This window comes from Ranitomeya imitator, chromosome 8, assembly GCF_032444005.1.
Source record: "Ranitomeya imitator isolate aRanImi1 chromosome 8, aRanImi1.pri, whole genome shotgun sequence".
Lineage (NCBI taxonomy): Eukaryota > Metazoa > Chordata > Amphibia > Anura > Dendrobatidae > Ranitomeya > Ranitomeya imitator.
This window is the reverse complement of record NC_091289.1, coordinates 194,689,505-194,714,906: the sequence shown is the minus strand read 5'-3', so window position 1 is coordinate 194,714,906 and position 25,402 is coordinate 194,689,505. Positions and strand designations below refer to the sequence as shown.

Here is a 25,402-nt window from a genome sequence, read left to right as displayed (position 1 = left end):
CATGGGTCGTCAGTGGTTACTCGTAAGTACAGAATTAATATGGAAATGAAAGATTCTTGCGCGAAGAAAGACTTAAAGGGGTGTTCTATATAAGACTACCCCTTTACCTGGTGGTGGCTCCATAGACAATGCGTCCTTAAAAGCATTCATTTCTCTCTCTAGGCGACATATGGAAACCCCTTTATGACTTCCATATTCATATAGGGCACACGGGCAAGACCTGTTTCTGAGTGGGCAGTCGCTATCAAGGGGTTGTCCTAACTTTTGCAAGTTATTGCCACAGGCAGCCCCATAGACAATGATAGAGTGCTAGTTTGCAAAAACCGCCATCACTACAGTAAAATGGCCCTGATATCAAAATCAGTGACAACCCCGGCCAACAGCAAACTATCAAGTTTAATGTTAAAATTATATATATATATATATATTATACATATATCTCTGGATTCACCATTCACAACAGGTGATATCACATCTCATCTCCTCCCCTTTCTGCATAATGACCTCTGCACAGGTCAAAGAGCATACCCACTACACACTCTCTTAGAAGATAATAGATGATGGTTACAGCTCTTGTCCTCTGCCTCCCTGCACAGTAAGCTCTGTACAGGTCATAGAGCATGCCCATTACATTTTCCCATAGAAGATAATAGATGATGGTTATATCTCTTCTCCTCTGCCTCCCTGCACAATAAGGTCTGTACAGGTCACAGAGCATGCCCACTACATTATCCCATAGAAGATAATAGATGATGGTTATTGCTATTCTCCTCTGCCTCCCTGCACAATAAGGTCTGTACAGGTCACAGAGCATGCCCACTACATTCTCCCATAGAAGATAATAGATGATGGTTATGGCTTTTGTCCTCTGCCTCCCTGCACAGTAAGCTCTGCACAGGTCATAGAGCATGCCCATTACATTCTCCCATAGAAGATAATAAATAATGGTTATTGCTCTTCTCCTCTGATTCCCTGCACAGTAAGCTCTGCACAGGTCATAGAGCATGCTCACTATATTCTCCCATAGAAGATAATAGATGATGGTTATATCTCTTCTCCTCTGCCTCCCTGCACAATAAGGTCTGTACAGGTCACAGAGCATGCCCACTACATTATCCCATAGAAGATAATAGATGATGGTTATTGCTATTCTTCTCTGCCTCCCTGCACAATAAGCTCTGCACAGGTCAAACAGCATGCTCATTACATTCTCCCATAGAAGATAATATATGATGGTTATATCTCTTCTCCTCTGCCTGCCTGCACAGTAAGCTATGCGAAGGTCACAGAGAATGCCCATTACATTCTCCATAATAGATGATGGTTATAGCTCTTCTCCTCTGCCTCCCTGCAGAATAAGGTCTGTACAGGTCACAGAGCATGCTCACTACATTCTCCATAATAGATGATGGTTATAGCTCTTCTCCTCTGCCTCCCTGCAGAATAAGGTCTGTACAGGTCACAGAGCATGCTCACTACATTCTCCCACAGAAGATAATAGATGATGGTTATAGCTCTTCTCCTCTGCCTCCCTGCACACTAAGCTCTGCACAGGTACCGCCCACTACATTCTCCCATAGAAGACAGTGATTATCTCTAGACTATTGATCCCTATGGCAGATAAGGCTGCAGTAAACCTCTAAGTTAAAGCTACATTTAGAAAACGTAAGATAAAAAAGCTAATATTAAAGTATCACTAAGATAACACTATCTGGTTTTAAGGGGGCTGAACTGGACTTATTTATTGATGACCTATCTCTGGGTACTGCAGATCAGATCCTCACTGTGTGGGAGGTGCACATTTACAGAGGGTAGTACCCTAACAGCACTGAGAACAACTGATCAGTGGGGGTGCCAGATGTTGGACCCCCACAGATCTGATACTGATGACCTATCCTTGGAATAGGTCATCAACATAACAGTAGAGGAGCAAAAATCCTGCGTCCATTGTCCACGGTTTTGGCTGCATGTTGCAGCCTGATGACGGAGCCTGACTGCCTATACGGGTGTCCTGGATCATGCAATAATCTACGAAAATATCTACACAAAACAATGAATTATAGAAAAATCCACTGCAGAGATATAGTGATGTGTCTATAATTTCTATGTTCAGCTTTGTGCTTCTTCAATGAGGGAAACTGAGAATTTTGCACTAATTGCAGCTGCTTTTAGGATAATTTCGCACACATATATCATTTGATTAAAGTGGAACCAGAATAGTTGTGTGAGATGTCATTAAATTAGAGCAATCTACACAGTGTAATAGGATTAGGCCTCGTCCTGCCAGGAGGCAGCAGTCACCGCCCAACTTAGATCTAGACGAGTGACGAGGACCTCGGGTGGCGTCACGTAGACGAGATTGAAGCGCAGTGGTTCCTCTGATCACCTCCTTAGTAAGTTCCTTGTGGGAGGGCGTAGTAACAAGTGTTGAGTTTGCCTACATCACCCCCGCAGGAAAGATGAAGCACTACACTGTGTTTATGGAAATCAAAGGGATGTCCATGTAACAGATGAACATGTTGGGTCCTCCAGAGCAACAGACAGCCTCAGCAATCTCCAGAAAAAAAAAAACATTTTCTAGATTAGAAAAAAAATATTTTTCTCATTTAAACCACGTTCATTTAAAACAAAACAAAATCTCTGATAAACCCCAAAACTTCAAGTGGAAAAGGCGCTCACGTACCGATCACCAGAATGATTTTGGGGTGCGGTCTCGAGGGGTCGAAAACTTCATATTCTTCAATGAGCTCCGCCGTCTCGGAGAGGTCAGTGTCACTTTCTATGGAGAACTGGTGAATAGGAGGCAGCCGGTCATACCGCCGATAAGGAAAATTACAACTTTCTGGCAACACTGAGAAAAGAGAACAATAGTGAATGAGTATATACGGTATGTCCCGAACACACAAAATACTGTAAAAGAAACCTGTGTAAAGTTCTCAGAACAGCGCAGTTTTTCTGCCTAACGGTGCCCTGTGCAGAGCTCTATTGACACCCGCCTCAAGGTATGTACTCCGCAAAAATCTGCTTCAGAATCTGCTGTGGATTTGCAAAGTAAAAATTCAGATTTGGCACATTAATCTAAATGTTGCTACCTGCTGCATTTTTGGGTTGGAATCCAGAAAATGTTATTCCCAAATGGAAACCGAGGTTAAACCTTAGCCTATTACTCACCATTTCTGAGGAACGTCCTTCGCGCTTGTCCACCATTGAGCGGGGGTAAATTTCTTTTGTCTGGTCCCACAAACGTGTCCCACTTGACTTTTTCCGATCCTCCCAATTCCCTTACTTTTTGTAGACAGTTTTCCAAGTAATCCACTGGATCCTCGGGTCTGTAGTACATTAATCCATTCAGAAGCCCCTGAATAGTTGGGATAAGATATTTAGCGTGAACACTGATCACGTTACATGCCTCCATGATAATCTGCAAATATTGGCGCTTCTATACTATGAAGATTAACACACAAAATGTGAGATAATGTGATTATAAAAAAAGAGAGAAAAAAATGAATCTTCACATTGATGGAATTTATGATGATGATAGGAGGCAAAAATTACTATCCAGGAAGGACGGCCATAAGATTCAGTGATGAAAATACTTAATTCATAAAGGGAAAGGACCGTCTGCTTAGAAAGTCTGAGATACAAAGACAGTGAATCGTTCCAATATGAAATACGTGCGAATTCCCAAAGCATGAACTGCTAAGCATGCGCGAGATTCCGCTGCCAGTATCTGTGCATACGCGAGTTTCTGCTCCCAGTATCTGTGCATACGCGAGTTTCTGCTGTTAGCATCTGGACAAATGCGAGTTTCTGCTGCTAGTGTCTCGACATGCATGAGTTTTTCCTGCCAGTATTTGCTCATGCGCAAGTTTCTGCTCCCACTATCTGTGCATACGCGAGTTTCTGCTCCCAGTATCTGTGCATACGCGAGTTTCTGCTGCCAGTATCTGTGCATACGCGAGTTTCTGCTCCCAGTATCTGTGCATACGCGAGTTTCTGCTGTTAGCATCTGGACAAATGTGCTGCTAGTGTCTCGACATGCATGAGTTTTCCTGCCAGTATTTGCTCACGCGCAAGTTTCTGCTGCCAGTATCTGCGCATACACAAGTTTCTGCTGCTAGTATTTGCGTATACACGAGTTTCTGCTGCCAGTATCTGCGCATACACAAGTTTCTGCTGCCAGTATTTGTGTATACGCGAGATTCTGCTGTTAGCATCTGGACAAATGGGAGTTTCTGCTGCTTGTGTCTCGACATGCACAAGTTTTTCCTGCCAGTATTTGCTCATGCGCAAGTTTCTGCTAACAGTATCTGCGCATACACGAGTTTTTCCTGCCAGTATCTGCACATACACAAGTTTCTGCAGCCAGTATTTGCATATACAACAGTTTCTGCTGCCAATATCTGTGCATACGCGAGTTTCTGCTGCCAGTATCTGTGCATACGCGAGTTTCTGCTGCCAGTATCTGTGCATACGCGAGTTTCTGCTGCCAGTATCTGTGCATACGCGAGATTCTGCTGCCAGTATCTGGACAAATGCGAGTTTCTGCTGCTAGTGTCTGCACATACACGAGTTTTTCCTGCCAGTATTTGCTCATGTGCAAGTTTCTGCTGCCAGTACCTGCACATACACGAGTTTTTCCTGCCAGTATCTGCGCATACACAAGTTTCTGCTGCCAGTATTTGCGTATACCCGAGTTTCTGCTGCCAGAATCTGCTCATACACGAGTTTTTGCTGCCAGTATCTGCTCATACACGAGTTTCTGCTGCCAGTATCTGCGTATACACGAGTTTCTGCTGCCAGTATCTGCTCATACACGAGTTTCTGCTGCCAGTATCTGCTCATACACGAGTTTTTCCTGCCAGTATCTGCGCATACACAAGTTTCTGCTGCCAGTATTTGCGTATACCCGAGTTTCTGCTGCCAGAATCTGCTCATACACGAGTTTTTGCTGCCAGTATCTGCTCATACACGAGTTTCTGCTGCCAGTATCTGCTCATACACGAGTTTCTGCTGCCAGTATCTGCTCATACACGAGTTTCTGCTGCCAGTATCTGCGTATACACGAGTTTCTGCTGCCAGTATCTGCGTATACACGAGTTTCTGCTGCCAGTATCTGCTCATACACGAGTTTCTGCTGCCAGTATCTGCATATACACGAGTTTCTGCTGCCAGTATCTGCATATACACGAGTTTCTGCTGCCAGTATCTGCATATACACGAGTTTCTGCTGCCAGTATCTGCATATACACGAGTTTCTGCTGCCAGTATCTGCACATACACGAGTTTCTGCTGCCAGTATCTGCATATACACGAGTTTCTGCTGCCAGTATCTGCATATACACGAGTTTCTGCTGCCAGTATCTTCACATACACGAGTTTCTGCTGCCAGTATCTGCTCATACACGAGTTTCTGCTGCCAGTATCTGCTCATACACGAGTTTCTGCTGCCAGTATCTGCATATACACGAGTTTCTGCTGCCAGTATCTGCATATACACGAGTTTCTGCTGCCAGTATCTGCGCATACACGAGTTTCTGCTGCCAGTATCTGCGCATACACGAGTTTCTGCTGCCAGTATCTGCGCATACACGAGTTTCTGCTGCCAGTATCTGCTCATACACGAGTTTCTGCTCCCAGTATCTGTGCATACGCGAGTTTCTGCTGCCAGTATCTGTGCATACGCGAGTTTCTGCTCCCAGTATCTGTGCATACGCGAGTTTCTGCTGTTAGCATCTGGACAAATGTGCTGCTAGTGTCTCGACATGCATGAGTTTTCCTGCCAGTATTTGCTCACGCGCAAGTTTCTGCTGCCAGTATCTGCGCATACACAAGTTTCTGCTGCTAGTATTTGCGTATACACGAGTTTCTGCTGCCAGTATCTGCGCATACACAAGTTTCTGCTGCCAGTATTTGTGTATACACGAGTTTCTGCTGCCATGCTGCCAGTATCTGCACATACACAAGTTTCTGCTGCCAGTATCTGTGCATACGCGAGATTCTGCTGTTAGCATCTGGACAAATGGGAGTTTCTGCTGCTTGTGTCTCGACATGCACAAGTTTTTCCTGCCAGTATTTGCTCATGCGCAAGTTTCTGCTAACAGTATCTGCGCATACACGAGTTTTTCCTGCCAGTATCTGCACATACACAAGTTTCTGCAGCCAGTATTTGCATATACAACAGTTTCTGCTGCCAATATCTGTGCATACGCGAGTTTCTGCTGCCAGTATCTGTGCATACGCGAGTTTCTGCTGCCAGTATCTGTGCATACGCGAGTTTCTGCTGCCAGTATCTGTGCATACGCGAGATTCTGCTGCCAGTATCTGGACAAATGCGAGTTTCTGCTGCTAGTGTCTGCACATACACGAGTTTTTCCTGCCAGTATTTGCTCATGTGCAAGTTTCTGCTGCCAGTACCTGCACATACACGAGTTTTTCCTGCCAGTATCTGCGCATACACAAGTTTCTGCTGCCAGTATTTGCGTATACCCGAGTTTCTGCTGCCAGAATCTGCTCATACACGAGTTTTTGCTGCCAGTATCTGCTCATACACGAGTTTCTGCTGCCAGTATCTGCGTATACACGAGTTTCTGCTGCCAGTATCTGCTCATACACGAGTTTCTGCTGCCAGTATCTGCTCATACACGAGTTTTTCCTGCCAGTATCTGCGCATACACAAGTTTCTGCTGCCAGTATTTGCGTATACCCGAGTTTCTGCTGCCAGAATCTGCTCATACACGAGTTTTTGCTGCCAGTATCTGCTCATACACGAGTTTCTGCTGCCAGTATCTGCTCATACACGAGTTTCTGCTGCCAGTATCTGCGTATACACGAGTTTCTGCTGCCAGTATCTGCGTATACACGAGTTTCTGCTGCCAGTATCTGCTCATACACGAGTTTCTGCTGCCAGTATCTGCATATACACGAGTTTCTGCTGCCAGTATCTGCATATACACGAGTTTCTGCTGCCAGTATCTGCATATACACGAGTTTCTGCTGCCAGTATCTGCATATACACGAGTTTCTGCTGCCAGTATCTGCACATACACGAGTTTCTGCTGCCAGTATCTGCATATACACGAGTTTCTGCTGCCAGTATCTGCATATACACGAGTTTCTGCTGCCAGTATCTGCACATACACGAGTTTCTGCTGCCAGTATCTGCTCATACACGAGTTTCTGCTGCCAGTATCTGCTCATACACGAGTTTCTGCTGCCAGTATCTGCATATACACGAGTTTCTGCTGCCAGTATCTGCATATACACGAGTTTCTGCTGCCAGTATCTGCGCATACACGAGTTTCTGCTGCCAGTATCTGCGCATACACGAGTTTCTGCTGCCAGTATCTGCGCATACACGAGTTTCTGCTGCCAGTATCTGCTCATACACGAGTTTCTGCTGCCAGTATCTGCTCATACACGAGTTTCTGCTGCCAGTATCTGCGTATACACGAGTTTCTGCTGCCAGTATCTGCGTATACACGAGTTTCTGCTGCCAGTATCTGCATATACACGAGTTTCTGCTGCCAGTATCTGCATATACACGAGTTTCTGCTGCCAGTATCTGCACATACACGAGTTTCTGCTGCCAGTATCTGCTCATACACGAGTTTCTGCTGCCAGTATCTGCATATACACGAGTTTCTGCTGCCAGTATCTGCATATACACGAGTTTCTGCTGCCAGTATCTGCGCATACACGAGTTTCTGCTGCCAGTATCTGCGCATACACGAGTTTCTGCTGCCAGTATCTGCATATACACGAGTTTCTGCTGCCAGTATTTGCGTATACACGAGTTTCTGCTGCCAGTATTTGCATATACACGAGTTTCTGCTGCCAGTATCTGCATATACACGAGTTTCTGCTGCCAGTATCTGCGCATACACGAGTTTCTGCTGCCAGTATCTGCATATACACGAGTTTCTGCTGCCAGTATCTGCGCATACACGAGTTTCTGCTGCCAGTATTTGCGTATACACGAGTTTCTGCTGCCAGTATCTGCATATACACGAGTTTCTGCTGCCAGTATTTGCGTATACACGAGTTTCTGCTGCCAGTATTTGCATATACACGAGTTTCTGCTGCCAGTATCTGCATATACACGAGTTTCTGCTGCCAGTATCTGCATATACACGAGTTTCTGCTGCCAGTATCTGCGCATACACGAGTTCCTGCTGCCTTTATCCGTTCATGAGCACATACATGAGTTTCTAATGCATGTATAAACTATACTGCCAGACACTCAGCAGTTTTGTTCTCTTAAAGGGGCGGGACGGCCTAAAGTGAATAACTTTTTTGTTTGAAAGAAAAATCAACTTATATTCATCATGCTGTTCACACAAAGAATAAGCTCCATTTTATAAAAAAAAAAAACAGCAAGAGAGACGATTATATTTAATTCTATGAATACATCTAAATCAAGTCTTTTATAATTGGAGTGGAGAACCTTTTGTATCTACTGTGCTGAAATAAAAAGAGTTCTGTGACAAGAAGAAATTCATGTGCAAAGCTCATAGTGAATACGGGAACTTTTCCCTTTTTTTTTTTTAAGATATTTTTGTTATTTTTTTGTGGAATAGTAATCCGATCAAGTGAATCAAGAAAATATGCAACTTTCTTACTTATTAATTTTAGAGCTCTAGAATATATTTTGCACTTTTAGATCTTAATCTTAGTAGATTTTATCTGTGTTTTTTATATAAAAAAAAAGTTAATTAAACATGCAGTCTGTGTGTGTAGCTATGCATGAGCGTGTAAGAAACTGTATATGGCTTTGATCCTAAATCAGGCACCTGATTTAAGTGATTCCAGTCTTTCAGATCAAGTACGAGTTGAATGGATACAGAGCAGAATGTAGACCCTGTGCTTGGCGGTTATTCTACAAAGAAAAACTGAGCTTGATGGTTACACTGCTTGGATGCACTGATCTTGGCAGTTATGGTGCGTGGAAGCACTGAGCTTGGGGGTTATGCAATTCGAATGCACTGAGCTTGGTGGTTACACTACTAGGAGGCACTGTGCTTGGTGGTTACACTACTAGGATGCACTGTGCTTGGTGGTTACACTACTAGGATGCACTGAGCTTGGTGGTTACACTACTAGGAGGCACTGTGCTTGGTGGTTACACTACTAGGATGCACTGTGCTTGGTGGTTACACTACTAGGATGCACTGAGCTTGATGGTTACACTACTAGGATGCACTGAGCTTGGTGGTTACACTACTAGGATGCACTGTGCTTGCTGGTTACACTACTAGGAGGCACTGAGCTTGGTGGTTATACTACTAGGAGGCACTGAGCTTGGTGGTTACACTACTAGGAGGCACTGTGCTTGGTGGTTTTGTGTTGTGAATTCTGCTCTTGGGTTCCCTCCAGTGGTTGTTGGTGGGAATGCAGCTGTCTCTGACTCGCAGTCCTGGACAGGTGTATCGGATAATTACAATTCTGACTGGGATATTTAGGTGCGCAGGATCCTTTAGCCCTTTCCAGTTGTCAATGTTTCTCTGGAAGTGTTGGATCTCTGCCTGGCCTCTCCTGCTTATCTACCAGTTCAGCAAAGATAAGTGTCTGTTTCTTTTCCTGTGGAACACATGCAGTGTGCTTATTTTCAGTACTGTTCGTTTGTTTTTCTTTTGTCCAGATTAGACTGTGTCTGTGTTTTCTCAGTCTGATTGGTTTCACTGGAGTTGCAGATATACGCTCCTACATCTTTAGTTAGATGTAGGAAGTTTTTTGTATATTCTGCTGTGGATTTTTTGAAGGGTTTTAATACTGACCGCACAGAACTCTGTCCTATCCTGTCCTATCTAGCTAGAGAGGCCTCCTGTGCTAGATCCTGTTTTTTCTGCCTGTGTATGTTTTTTCCTCTCCGACTCACCGCCAATATTTGTGGGGGGCTGTCTATCCTTTGGGGATTTTCTCTAAGGCAAGACAGTATTCCGATTTCCATCTTTAGGGGTATTTAGTCCTCCGGCTATGACGAGGTGTCTAGGTGTGTTAGGTACACTCCACGGCTACTTCTAGTAGCGGTGTTAAGTTCAGGTTTGCGGTCAGTACAGTGGCCACTTTCTCCAGTGAATGTTCTCATGCAGCTCCTAGGTCACCGGATCATAACAGTTATGCTACTAGAAGGCAGTGACGTTACGATTACACTAGAACAGTGTTCCCCAACTCCGCTCCTCAAGAGCCACCAACAGGTCATGTTTTCAGGATTTCCTTAGTATTGCACAGGTGATTGAATTATTGCCTGTGCAGGTAATGCAATTATCACCTGTGCAATACTAAGGAAATACTGAAAACATGACCTGTTGGTGGCTCTTGAGGACCGGACTTGGGGAACACTGCAATAGAAGGAGGCACTGAGCTTGGTGGTTTCACTACTAGGAAGCACTAAGCTTGGTGGTTTCGCTATTAGGAGGCACTGAGCTTGGTGGTTTCACCACTAAACGACTTTGTGCTTAGCCATTACGCTACTAGGGGACATTGATCTTGGCAGTTACACGACTAGGTGACACTGAGCTTTGCTGTTACGCTACTAGGAGACGCTAAGCTTGGCAGTTACCCTACTAGAAGGAACTGAGCTTGATATCTATGCTACTAGGAGGCACTGAGCTTGACAGCTGCACTATTAGAAGTTACTGAGCTTGGCTGTTGCACTACTAGTAGGCACTGAGCTTGATGGCTATGCTATTAGGATGCACTGAGCTTAGTGGCTATGCTACTAGGAGGTACTGAGCTTCGTGATATGCTACCAAAAGGCACTGAGCTTACCGCTTACGCTACAAGGAGGCACTGAGCTTGGTAGTTGAGCTATTAGGAAGCACTGAGCTTGGTGGCTAAGCTACTAGGTAGAGCTGAGCTTGGTGGGTTTGCTATTAGGAGGCACTGACCTTGACGCTTTGCTATTAGAAGGCAGTGAGCTTGGCGGTTAGGCTACTAGTAAGCACTGAGTTTGATGGATATGCTGTTAGGAGGCACTGGGCTTGGTTGTTACTAGGAGGAACTGAGGTTGGCAGTTATGCTATTAGGAGGCACTGGGCTTGGTGGTTACTAGGAGGAACTGAGGTTGGCGGTTATGCTATTAGGAGGCACTGGGCTTGGTGGTTAAGTTACGAGGAGGCACTGAGGTTTGCAGTTGCAATTAAACAGTAAATGTCTCTTTCACACGAACCTTAAGCGAATTTCTTCAATAACAGACATAGCCTAACAATACACAACACACGTTGCCTCTGAAGACCACAGTCTCCCTTTTCTACGTCACATATAGTAATAAAGACTGTGAGTGCAGCCTGAGGCAATCATCTCACCACCGGCAGGTGTAGGGCAAGCTGGAGCGATCACACGCTGCGGGTTACGTCAGGGAGTCTACTTGCCCAGTGTCTATAACTTTACCAACATAGCGGAACACCGTGAGCTACAGGTGCTTCTCATAAAATTAGAATATCATCAAAAAGTTAATTTATTTCAGTTCTTCAATTCAATACAAAAAGTGAATCTCATATATAGAGTCATTACACAGAGTGATCTATTTCACGTGTTTATTTCTGTTAATGTTGATGATTATGGCCGACAGCCAATGAAAACCCAAAAGTCATTATGTCAGTAAATTAGAATACTTTATAACACCAGGCTGAAAAAATCATTGTAAAATCTGAAATGTTGTCCTACTGAAATGTATGTTCAGTAAATGGACTTCATACTTGGTTGGGCTCAATTACTGCATCAATGCTGGAGAATGAAATTTCCATCTCACCATTACCATTAGGCCGGGATCACACATACGCGAGATACGGCCGAGTCTCGCAGGTGAAGACCCAGCTCTGGCGCCGGCACTCCGGAGCGGAGCGTGGAACCGCACAGCAATACATGGAGCTGCACGCTCCGCTCCGGAGTGCCAGCACCAGAGCTGGGTTTTCACATGCGAGACTCGGCCGTATCTCGCGTGTGTGTGATCCCGGCCTTACTCTCTCCATCGACCTCTCCGTGGTGGTTTAATGGCACAGCAGTTTTGAGCGTTTCTCTTGGCCTCGCTTTGCGCTTTCTCCAGGCCGAGCACCCCTGGATGACTGCTCTCAGTCTCACACTTAACGAACAATCTCTATTATTTTTTGCACCCGATCAAAAGGTGCCAACGTTTCCTAGCTTTTGCTTTCTTCCCCAGACCCGCCTAGGTCTGCGTCCAGCACCGATGACAAGTGACCTCAATGAACCTGTGCACAATAGCTCCTGCATCAATCATGTTTATATACCTTTCCCTGCTATAAATCGATGCTGACATATACCATAAAGTGCGGCTTGCATTGTTCACTATTATATACAGAACCAACAGCAAAGAACCCGATGCACTCAACCGAAACAGCACAACACGAACACGACACAACGCACGCCGGCCAACTCAACAATACCGCTCAAGGCCATGTCGTCTTGGTGGGAAGGATTGTCAGTGTTGCTGTCATCCAGAAAATTAAAAAGCTTTTACTGAAAGGTAATTGTCAGCAGAGGAATGCCAGGCGTAAAGCTGAGGATCAGAGATAACCTTTAATAATAAAAACATACATATTTGCGTTTAGATTCCAAACATGACTCCGGCACCATTCTCGCATCTTCTTTGGTTTCTCTACTTCTTTCCTCCTTGGTGTTTGCAGTGGGTGCACACGTCGCGTCCTCACCTTCTCTACCCCCATCATTAGCGATGTCACTTCTGAGCAGTCATTACAAGTGTCGATCCTCCATTATTACCAGTATCGCCCAGGTCTGGGTTATGTTGGTAACCATATTCTGCCCATCCTTACATCTTGTCTACATAACAATGCCGGGCTGATAATGTAACCAACTAAAAGACAAGCAAATGTGCAGAAAAGTCTCACCTGCATACAGTAAGTAATACTGTGAGACAAAGGAAGCTAAAGTAGTGCCTGGTATAACTGCGGAAATGGTGATGATGTTTCAACAAATTTTGCATAAATCAATAGTTCAAGAGACTTTGAAATCTGCTTCTTTCTCCTCTTATGAGCCTCCACTACTTCTCCTACGAAACTCAACTTTCACTCTGAAATACTCAAATCCTTCTTGGTAAAAACTACACACAATATGGAGAGTGGAGGGAGGAGGAGAAGTGAGGAGCAGCGAGAGACCTGGCAGACACAGGCAGATCGTGCTACCGCTTCTAGCAATTTATTTCATTTAAATGTTGGATTCACAGTTACACGGCTCAGTATTAGTGCATATATGTCCTGTACCATTTTGGATCACTGTGGCAGATTTCCTAGAGAATCCATGTGGACCCACTGCACCACTGGCAGTGCTTACCCTGGAAGGCAGTGACTAAGTGACTACCTGGTCTTCGCTAGAGCCTCTGATGATGAGGTTAGGCTCGGGCCGTTAGGGTAGTCATCAGGTACCACTTCAGGGCAGTCCCAGGACTTACAGCAGCTAACCTAAGGGGCGGAAGCAAAAGACGAAGCACAGTGGGCACAGACAGAGTCAGACAGTCCGAGGACAGGGCAGGCAGCATAGGATCAAGTTACAAAGTCGAGGTCAGAAGTGGAAAGATTCTTCAAGACGCGGAAACAAGCAGTGTCGCTAACAGGAGAGACAAAAATATAATGCACCTTGACAGGATAATAGAAATGCATTGCAACTAGGATCTAAGTTCAGTCAAGGTGTGGAGGGAGGAGGGGCCTAATATATCCCCTTGATGGATAGGCCAGGGAAGCAAAACTCTGCAGGACACTGCGGGTTAAATTCTTGCAGAGTCTGGCTGGGCCTCCCTATAGCTGTGAGGAGGCTCTGCAGCAACAGGGGAATGCAGCAGATATGGGAGTGCTGCAAGAGGCAGTTCAGTGCGATGGCCTGACACTGGGTGGAGCACAGCGATTAGCGCAGTGAGTAGGACGGCGCTGAGGAGGCATGCAAATTACAGACATGACACCATGATTATGAATATATATAAGTTGCTGCATGTTGCTTTTGGTGTCAGATCACTGTGATATTGTACCCCAGAAGCACTGCTTTGAAAGGATAGGATGTTGTATGTATGCACCATAAGGCGGCTCACGAAGTGCTTACAGCTCCATAGCGACTTTATCTATTTTTGTACTGACATCCTCAGTTTTCTGTCTTTTCAGCGATGGTAATTTCACATTTTCGGCATGCACAGATTAAATGATCCATTCTCTTACATTTGCAGATTTCCCACACCATGCTGTCTTTTCTATGAAGACAGCTGAGTGACCTTGGAAACTTGATTCTGCACTTGCTTTGTCTCGGTTGGCGATGTGCGGATGTGACAGTGTTGTGGAGAAGGTATCTCACTGCAGCTCAGAGTGAAGAGCACATATCAGAGGTGACATTTCTGGGTTAACGGGTGACTGTGAAGTGTAAAAGGTCCATCAAAACAAGCCTTAGGGGTGACCTAATTACTAGGTATAAATACAAGGTGAACACAGATCTGTCCAATGATCCAGATGGGAAACGCGACAATGTTTTAAAGTTTTGCCCACATCGAAAAGGGAAGATTTATGGTGGGGGAAATAAATGTGTTTGTGGCCTTTATTATTGTTGCAAAGCTGTTCATCATAGGCTTTTGGATGTATATTGTTTTTTTGTTTTCTATTTCTCTTTACTTTTTTGCACATCATGTACGGTATATTTTTTTCTTTATATATTTTTTCATATAGATTGGTTTGGTTTATTTGTTTGTTCATTTATCTTATTAGATTTTTTTATTTATTCTCTTGCACTCTTTATTTTTGTGCACATAGTTTGGTTTTTTCATCTAATATTATTTGGCTGTTCGTTTCCAATTTAATCATGACTTTCCTTTCAGATTCTTTTGTCCTCTAAACAGGGCTATTTCATTATACTTACCTTCTTTACTTGGCTACCAACCTCTATATACGTATCTAATATGGCGCCATTTGGTCCCCTCTCAAGAGTTCTTGTTCCCGCACTCACTATTTTCTTGTTCTTTTGCGGACCGCCGGTCTCTGATCGGCGCATACGCAATAGAACAATGTGGGCAGAGACGTCTGCCCTCTTCGTGCACTTTTCCGCTCCCTGCGCACGCGCAACTGTGCTGGTGAATCTTACCTCCCCCTGTGATTCACTTCCGGCCTCTCCGTTTCTGGCCGGTAACAGCCACACACCAGTGCCCACTCAGGACCGTGTATCTTAATATAAAAGGGCGCCGCTGGCACTGGTAAGTTACTTCCCCTGACGAAGCGGTCTTAGCAACCGCGATACGCGTTGGGTCCTCCTGCCATTTTGCCTTGTTCCTTCCACTGGCTGTTCAGGTTATTTTCCATCATCATTAGGTCACTCTTGGGTTACCTTTGCGCTGTGTTGTCTGTGGTTCTCTCAGGTTTTCCACGGCTGTGGGACCACTTTTTTACCCTCATCCTTATTGTAACATAGTAACATAGTAACATAGTTAGTAAGGCCGAAAAAAGACATTTGTCCATCCAGTTCAGCCTATATTCCATCATAATAAATCCCCAGATCTACGTCCTTCTACAGAACCTAATAATTGTATGATACAATATTGTTCTGCTCCAGGAAGACATCCAGGCCCCTCTTGAACCCCTCGACTGAGTTCGCCATCACCACCTCCTCAGGCAAGCAATTCCAGATTCTCACTGCCCTAACAGTAAAGAATCCTCTTCTATGTTGGTGGAAAAACCTTCTCTCCTCCAGACGCAAAGAATGCCCCCTTGTGCCCGTCACCTTCCTTGGTATAAACAGATCCTCAGCGAGATATTTGTATTGTCCCCTTATATACTTATACATGGTTATTAGATCGCCCCTCAGTCGTCTTTTTTCTAGACTAAATAATCCTAATTTCGCTAATCTATCTGGGTATTGTAGTTCTCCCATCCCCTTTATTAATTTTGTTGCCCTCCTTTGTACTCTCTCTAGTTCCATTATATCCTTCCTGAGCACCGGTGCCCAAAACTGGACACAGTACTCCATGTGCGGTCTAACTAGGGATTTGTACAGAGGCAGTATAATGCTCTCATCATGTGTATCCAGACCTCTTTTAATGCACCCCATGATCCTGTTTGCCTTGGCAGCTGCTGCCTGGCACTGGCTGCTCCAGGTAAGTTTATCATTAACTAGGATCCCCAAGTCCTTCTCCCTGTCAGATTTACCCAGTGGTTTCCCGTTCAGTGTGTAATGGTGATATTGATTCCTTCTTCCCATGTGTATAACCTTACATTTATCATTGTTAAACCTCATCTGCCACCTTTCAGCCCAAGTTTCCAACTTATCCAGATCCATCTGTAGCAGAATACTATCTTCTCTTGTATTAACTGCTTTACATAGTTTTGTATCATCTGCAAATATCGATATTTTACTGTGTAAACCTTCTACCAGATCATTAATGAATATGTTGAAGAGAACAGGTCCCAATACTGACCCCTGCAGCTACATTGCACTGTGCATCGGGGCTGGTGCGACTTTATGCCTGGGGTATAACACATGTTCATATGCTACCTCAGCATGGAGGACATTAGATGACACTGCTGAGCAGAGTAACTGTGAATCCAGCTCTGTTGAGACAAACTACGGTACTTACTAGAAAGCTGGAGCAGCAAGGAGAACATTATATAGCATTGCCGAGCAAAGTACCTGTGAATCCACCTCTGTGGTGAGACAAACTACTTACTAGAAAGTTGCAGCAGCAAGGACATATTGAGCTGCGTAGCTGTGAATCCAGCACTGGGGTGAGATACAACATTTACTAGCAGCAGCACAGGACTAAGTGTATCTCTTCACTTCTCTGACTTTTTCTACTTCTATTTCTATGCAGAACTCATATGGACAAATGTTAAGTAACTAATCAGAATAGATTGATGGGCCTGATAAGTAGATGATGGTAAAAGTTGGATGTTCACTTCATGAAACTTTTGTAGAGTTTACACAGTTTCAGGCTCGAAATGACTGGCAGCATGGTCAGATATTACCTGATTTACCTGACAGTATATTTCCATTCTTCAGCATGAGAACTGTGATTAAATCCTGCCTTCCTCTCAGATGTCATCCGCCGGAGGCGCGGAGCTACATCAGCGCCGGATCCCTGCTGTCTGGAAAGATATGCCTACAGGGCCTTATTAGTAAGTAACATCGCAGTATCGACCGTCATGAAAAATACTGCGAAAGGTTCCTGAGACGCCGGGTAAGAGGAACGGTGTGGAAATGTAACGGAATATTTCAAATTACTGAAAAACTAGACAAAAACTGGAAAAGGGCAATTAAAGAAATCTTCAATTCCCTGCAGGTCTAGCTTGCGTCTCTGGTGGTCCTCGCTTAGCTTACTTCCTGCAGCGACCACATACCGCATATAATTTACAAGACCGCTGCCTCAGTGATGATGCCTGCATGTACGGCGCATCACCACTGAGGCCAGAGACTAGCTGCAGCGGTCATGGGATTGCTAACTGGGTGCTGGAGCAGGGGGAAATATAGTGTAGTTTCTTTTTTTATTAAACCCAATTGTTGCACTTTCCATAAATCCTGGAAACCCTTTAAACTATAAAAGCACGGCCTCTAAATACGTCCATGTAAACGCTCATATAACCGAAATGCTGCATTTTTCATTCGTGTTTGCACACGCACAAAAAAAAAAAAATCAGGGTGGACGGAGATGACAGAAGGGTCTAATCCACAAGATGCAGAATGTATAACACCGACCTGTGGGGCAGATTTTCAAACAGCCCAATTTGTATTGCAGCCTTTGACCGCCTCCGTAGCGGCGTATTCTTACTTATATCCGTATCCGTTCTTGGAGAAACCTTCAGAGCTGATTTACACACAGCAGATCTGAGACTTTACCTTTGGGATTTTCAGGATGAGGTTTTTGTAAATTTTTCATGCAGGAAATCTAGCAAGCTCATTTGATGTGGAAATACGTCGCTTTTAAATGTGGATTTTACTACTTGTATCGGATGAAATCTACGGAGAATCCTCAGTAAACTCGTCAGTTGTCTGTGTCGTAGAGACCTGACAGCGCACGGGCGCATTATGTTCTCTGGGACTAGTCACGAGGCTGTTTTTTTTTTTTTTTATTTTGCAGACTGATGGGCTTCATAAGGAAAGACATCCTAGTCTTATACAATTTCCAGACCGAACCTGGCCGCTATAGGGAATGGGTGGCCTAAAAAAAATGGGCAACGTGAATGTCCAAGTTTGGGCACCCCTGATCAAAATTACTGTTATTGTGAACAGTGAAGCAAGAGGAAGCCGAAATGATCTAAAAGGCCTAAAGTTACAGATGACACATTCCCTTTGTTTTTTAGGTAAAAATATATAACGTATATATTTTCATCTTTTACATTTAAAAAATTGCAAAAAGGAAAATGGTCCAATGCAAAAATCTGCGCACCCTGCATGGTTAGTACCTAGTAGCGCCCTCTGTTGCAAGTATAACAGCTTGTAAATGCTTTATGTAGCCAGACAAGTTTTTCAGTTCTTGTTTTGAGGGATTTTCATCCTGAATTCCTTGGAGAATTCTTCCAGTTCTGTGAGATTCCTGGGGCGTCTTGCCTCCTCTGCTATTTTGAGGTCTAGACACAGATTTTCAATGATGTTCACATCAGGGGACTGTGAGGGCCATTGTAAAACCTTCAGCTTGCGCCTTTTGAGGTCGTCTATTGTTGATTTTGAAGTGTGTTTAGGATTTTTATCCATGTGTAGAAGCCATCCTCTTCCTCTCTCCACCTTCAGCTTTTTTACAGATGTGTTATGTTTGTATCAAGAATTTGTTGAAATTTCATTAAGTCCATTCTTCCTTCTACCTGTGAAATGTTCCCCGTACCATTCGCTGCAACACAACCCCAAAGCATGATTGATCCACACACATGCTTAATGGTCGGCGAAATGCTCTTTTCCTGAAATTCTGTGTCCTTTTTTTCCACCTTACCCTCATTGGTCCACAAGGTTTGTCCTCAAAATGAATCATGCTTGTTTAGATGTTCTTTTGCACACTTCTCAATTTTATGGTGAGGACGCAGGAGAGGTTTTCTTCTGATGACTCTTTCATGAAAGCCATATTTGTGTTTGTATTTAACACATTCTGTGCACTCTCTCCATATCCACCCCTCCCTTCCCCCTCTCCCATGTATAACTCTGAGGCTCTTGTTATGGCCGGCAATCAGGCAACACAGCGTGCAGTAATCAGCGCACATACAGAGATCTGGCAATAACCAAAAACAATAGGACAAGCTCTGAGACGTGGAATCTCTGTAGACTGCAGTACCTAATCTATCCTCACACAACTATAAGCAGCAGTGGATTGCGCCTAACAACTACCTATGCAACTCGGCACTGCCTGAGGAGCTGACTAGCCTGAAGATAGAAATACAAGCCTGACTTACCTCAGAGAAATACCCCAAAGGAATAGGCAGCCCCCCACATATAATGACTGTTAGCAAGATGAAAAGACAAACGTAGGAATGAAATAGATTCAGCAAAGTGAGGCCCGATATTCTAGACAGAGCGAGGATAGCAAAGAGAACTATGCAGTCTACAAAAAACCCTAAAACGAAAACCACGCAAAGGGGCAAAAAGACCCACCGTGCCGAACTAACAGCACGGCGGTGCACCCCTTTGCTTCTCAGAGCTTCCAGCAAAAGTTAATAGCAAGCTGGACAGAAAAAACAGAAAACAAACTAGAAGCACTTATCTAGCAGAGCAGCAGGCCCAAGGAAAGATGCAGAAGCTCAGATCCAACACTGGAACATTGACAAGGAGCAAGGAAGACAGACTCAGGTGGAGCTAAATAGCAAGGCAGCCAACGAGCTCACCAAAACACCTGAGGGAGGAAGCCCAGAGACTGCAATACCACTTGTGACCACAGAAGTGAACTCATCCACAGAATTCACAACAGTACCCCCCCCTTGAGGAGGGGTCACCGAACCCTCACCAGAACCCCCAGGCCGACCAGGATGAGCCACATGAAAGGCACGAACAAGATCTGGGGCATGGACATCAGAGGCAAAAACCCAGGAATTATCTTCCTGAGCATAACCCTTCCATTTGACCAGATACTGGAGTTTCCGTCTAGAGACACGAGAATCCAAAATCTTCTCCACAATATACTCCAATTCCCCCTCCACCAAAACAGGGGCAGGAGGCTCCACAGATGGAACCATAGGTGCCACGTATCTCCTCAACAACGACCTATGGAATACATTATGTATGGAAAAGGAGTCTGGGAGGGTCAGACGAAAAGACACCGGATTGAGAATCTCAGAAATCCTATACGGACCAATAAAACGAGGTTTAAATTTAGGAGAGGAAACCTTCATAGGAATATGACGAGAAGATAACCAAACCAGATCCCCAACACGAAGTCGGGGTCCCACACGGCGTCTGCGATTAGCGAAAAGCTGAGCCTTCTCCTGGGACAAGGTCAAATTGTCCACCACCTGAGTCCAGATCTGCTGCAACCTGTCCACCACAGAATCCACACCAGGACAGTCCGAAGACTCAACCTGTCCTGAAGAGAAACGAGGATGGAACCCAGAATTGCAGAAAAATGGAGAGACCAAGGTAGCCGAGCTGGCCCGATTATTAAGGGCGAACTCAGCCAACGGCAAAAATGACACCCAATCGTCCTGGTCAGCGGAAACAAAACATCTCAGATATGTTTCCAAGGTCTGATTGGTTCGTTCGGTCTGGCCATTAGTCTGAGGATGGAAGGCCGAGGAGAAAGATAGGTCAATGCCCATCCTACCACAAAAGGCTCGCCAGAACCTCGAGACAAACTGGGAACCTCTGTCAGAAACAATATTCTCAGGAATGCCATGTAAACGAACCACATGCTGGAAGAACAAAGGCACCAAATCAGAGGAGGAAGGCAATTTAACCAAGGGCACCAGATGGACCATTTTAGAAAAACGATCACAGACCACCCAAATGACCGACATTTTTTGAGAAACGGGAAGGTCAGAAATGAAATCCATCGAAATATGTGTCCAAGGCCTCTTCGGGACCGGCAAGGGCAAAAGCAACCCACTGGCACGTGAACAGCAGGGCTTAGCCCTAGCACAAATTCCACAGGACTGCACAAAAGCTCGCACATCCCGTGACAGAGATGGCCACCAGAAGGATCTAGCAACCAACTCCCTGGTACCAAAGATTCCTGGATGACCGGCCAGCACCGAACAATGAAGTTCAGAGATAACTTTACTAGTCCACCTATCAGGGACGAACAGTTTCTCGGCCGGACAACGATCAGGTTTATTAGCCTGAAATTTCTGCAACACTCTCCGCAAATCAGGGGAGATGGCAGACACAATGACTCCTTCCTTGAGGATACTCGCCGGCTCAGATAACCCCGGAGAGTCGGGCACAAAACTCCTAGACAGAGCATCCGCCTTCACATTTTTAGAGCCCGGAAGGTATGAAACCACAAAATCAAAACGAGCAAAAAATAACGACCAACGGGCCTGTCTAGGATTCAAGCGCTTGGCAGACTCAAGATAAGTAAGGTTCTTATGATCAGTCAAAACCACCACGCGATGCTTAGCACCCTCAAGCCAATGACGCCACTCCTCGAATGCCCACTTCATGGCCAGCAACTCTCGGTTGCCCACATCATAATTACGCTCAGCAGCAGAAAATTTCCTGGAAAAGAAAGCACATGGTTTGAACACTGAGCAACCAGAACCTCTCTGTGACAAAACCGCCCCTGCACCAATCTCAGAAGCATCAACCTCGACCTGGAACGGAAGAGAAACATCAGGTTGACACAACACAGGGGCACAGCAGAAACGACGCTTCAACTCCTGAAAAGCTTCCACGGCAGCAGAAGACCAATTAACCAAATCAGCACCCTTCTTGGTCAAATCGGTCAATGGTCTGGCAATGCTAGAAAAATTACAGATGAAGCGACGATAAAAATTAGCAAAGCCCAGGAATTTCTGCAGACTTTTTAGAGATGTCGGCTGAGTCCAATCCTGGATGGCCTGAACCTTAACCGGATCCATCTCGATAGTAGAAGGGGAAAAGATGAACCCCAAAAATGAAACTTTCTGCACACCGAAGAGACACTTTGATCCCTTCACGAACAAGGAATTAGCACGCAGTACCTGGAAAACCATTCTGACTTGCTTCACATGAGACTCCCAATCATCAGAGAAGATCAAAATGTCATCCAAGTAAACAATCAAGAATTTATCCAGATACTCACGGAAAATGTCATGCATAAAAGACTGAAAAACAGATGGAGCATTGGCAAGTCCAAACGGCATCACCAGATACTCAAAATGACCCTCGGGCGTATTAAATGCCGTTTTCCATTCATCTCCTTGCCTGATTCTCACCAGATTATACGCACCACGAAGATCTATCTTGGTGAACCAACTAGCCCCCTTAATCCGAGCAAACAAGTCAGAAATCAATGGCAAGGGATACTGAAACTTAACAGTGATCTTATTAAGAAGGCGGTAATCAATACACGGTCTTAGCGAACCATCCTTCTTGGCTACAAAAAGAACCCTGCTCCCAATGGTGACGACGATGGGCGAATATGTCCCTTCTCCAGGGACTCCTTCACATAACTGCGCATAGCGGTGTGTTCAGGTACGGACAAATTAAATAAACGACCCTTAGGGAATTTACTACCAGGAATCAAATCGATAGCACAATCACAATTCCTATGCGGAGGTAGGGCATCAGACTTGGACTCTTCAAATACATCCTGAAAGTCCGACAAGAACTCTGGGATGTCAGAAGGAATGGATGACGAAATAGACAAAAATGGAACATCACCATGTACTCCCTGACAACCCCAGCTGGTTACCGACATAGAGTTCCAATCCAATACTGGATTATGGGTTTGTAGCCATGGCAACCCCAACACGACCACATCATGCAAATTATGCAGTACCAGAAAGCGAATAACTTCCTGATGTGCAGGAGCCATGCACATGGTCAGCTGGGCCCAGTACTGAGGCTTATTCTTGGCCAAAGGTGTAGCATCAATTCCTCTCAACGGAATAGGACACCGCAAAGGCTCCAAGAAAAATCCACAACGTTTAGCATAATCCAAATCCATCAGATTCAGGGCAGCGCCTGAATCCACAAACGCCATGACAGAATACGATGACAAAGAGCACATTAAGGTAATGGACAAAAGGAATTTAGACTGTACAGTACCAATAACGGCAGAGCTATCGAACCGCCTAGTGCGTTTAGGACAATTAGAAATAGCATGAGTAGAATCACCACAATAGAAACACAGTCTGTTCAGACGTCTGTGTTCTTGCCGTTCTACTTTAGTCATAGTCCTATCGCACTGCATAGGCTCAGGTTTACTCTCAGACAATACCGCCAGATGGTGCACAGATTTACGCTCGCGCAAGCGACGACCGATCTGAATGGCCAAGGACATGGACTCATTCAAACCAGCAGGCATAGGAAATCCCACCATTACATCCTTAAGAGCTTCAGAGAGACCCTTTCTGAACAAAGCCGCTAGTGCAGATTCATTCCACAGAGTGAGTACTGACCACTTTCTAAATTTCTGACAATATACTTCTATATCATCCTGACCCTGGCATAAAGCCAGCAGATTTTTCTCAGCCTGATCCACTGAATTAGGCTCATCGTAAAGCAATCCGAGCGCCAGGAAAAACGCATCGACACTACTCAATGCAGGGTCTCCTGGCGCAAGAGAAAACGCCCAGTCCTGTGGGTCGCCGCGCAAAAAAGAAATAATAATCAAAACCTGTTGAGTAGGATTACCAGAAGAATGAGGTTTCAAGGCCAAAAATAGCTTACAATTATTTCTGAAGCTCAGGAACTTAGTTCTGTCACCAAAAAACAAATCAGGAATCGGAATTCTTGGTTCTAGCATCGATTTCTGATCAATAGTATCTTGAATCTTTTGTACATTTACAACGAGATTATCCATTGAGGAGCACAGAGCCTGAATATCCATGTCCACAGCTGTGTCCTGAAGCACTCTAATGTCTAGGGGAAAAAAAAGACTGAAGACAGAGCTAAGAAAAAAAAATGATGTCAGGATTTCTTTTTTCCCTCTATTGGGAATCATTGGTGTGGCTCCTTGTACTGTTATGGCCGGCAATCAGGCAACACAGCGTGCAGTAATCAGCGCACATACAGAGATCTGGCAATAACCAAAAACAATAGGACAAGCTCTGAGACGTGGAATCTCTGTAGACTGCAGTACCTAATCTATCCTCACACAACTATAAGCAGCAGTGGATTGCGCCTAACAACTACCTATGCAACTCGGCACTGCCTGAGGAGCTGACTAGCCTGAAGATAGAAATACAAGCCTGACTTACCTCAGAGAAATACCCCAAAGGAATAGGCAGCCCCCCACATATAATGACTGTTAGCAAGATGAAAAGACAAACGTAGGAATGAAATAGATTCAGCAAAGTGAGGCCCGATATTCTAGACAGAGCGAGGATAGCAAAGAGAACTATGCAGTCTACAAAAAACCCTAAAACGAAAACCACGCAAAGGGGCAAAAAGACCCACCGTGCCGAACTAACAGCACGGCGGTGCACCCCTTTGCTTCTCAGAGCTTCCAGCAAAAGTTAATAGCAAGCTGGACAGAAAAAACAGAAAACAAACTAGAAGCACTTATCTAGCAGAGCAGCAGGCCCAAGGAAAGATGCAGAAGCTCAGATCCAACACTGGAACATTGACAAGGAGCAAGGAAGACAGACTCAGGTGGAGCTAAATAGCAAGGCAGCCAACGAGCTCACCAAAACACCTGAGGGAGGAAGCCCAGAGACTGCAATACCACTTGTGACCACAGAAGTGAACTCATCCACAGAATTCACAACAGGCTCTACTGACATTTCTTACCCACTCCAAGCATCCAATACCTCCATGCAGCACTCAAAATGCTCATACAAATAATCCCACCACCAGCTCTGTTTTTTTCTCCTTTTACTAGTTGCAGGCGACGTCTCCCCCAACCCTGGGCCTCCCTCCACCAGTATACATTACTCTCCTCCAGCTGCATATAGAAACCCTGCTAATCTTATTAACATTCAGTGCATGCCTTCTCCTATGGCTTTCCACTGTGCTCTCTGGAATGCACGGTCTGTGTGTAACAAACTTACTTACATTCACGATTTCTTCCTGTCTAATTCCCTTAACCTTCTATCTATTACAGAAACCTGGATCCAGCATTCAGACACCACCGTCGCTGCCGCTCTCTCGTTTGGTGGGCTAAAATTTTCACATACCACCAGACCTGAGAACAGGCAGGTTGGAGATGTTGGTTTGCTCCTTTCATCACAATATGCTTTCCAGGTCATCCCCCCGGTTCCCTCACTTACATTTCCTTCCTTTGAAGTCCACGCCGTCAGATTCTTTAAGCCCTTTTCCGTGCGAGTGGTGGTTGTTTATCGCCCTC

General features: G+C 44.9%; 1 protein-coding gene across 2 annotated transcripts in view; it reads right to left on the bottom strand.

The window, feature by feature from the left end:
- The window catches only part of AK5 (adenylate kinase 5), a 161,435-nt gene that overhangs the window by 118,089 nt on the left and 17,944 nt on the right, over positions 1-25,402 (bottom strand). For both annotated transcript variants that reach the window (XM_069738313.1, XM_069738312.1), the window contains 2 exons: positions 3,172-3,358; positions 2,684-2,851 (listed from right to left, as the gene is read on the bottom strand). In XM_069738313.1, coding sequence (XP_069594414.1) covers positions 2,684-2,851; positions 3,172-3,358 — 355 coding nt within the window. The remainder of the gene's footprint in view (positions 1-2,683; positions 2,852-3,171; positions 3,359-25,402) is intronic.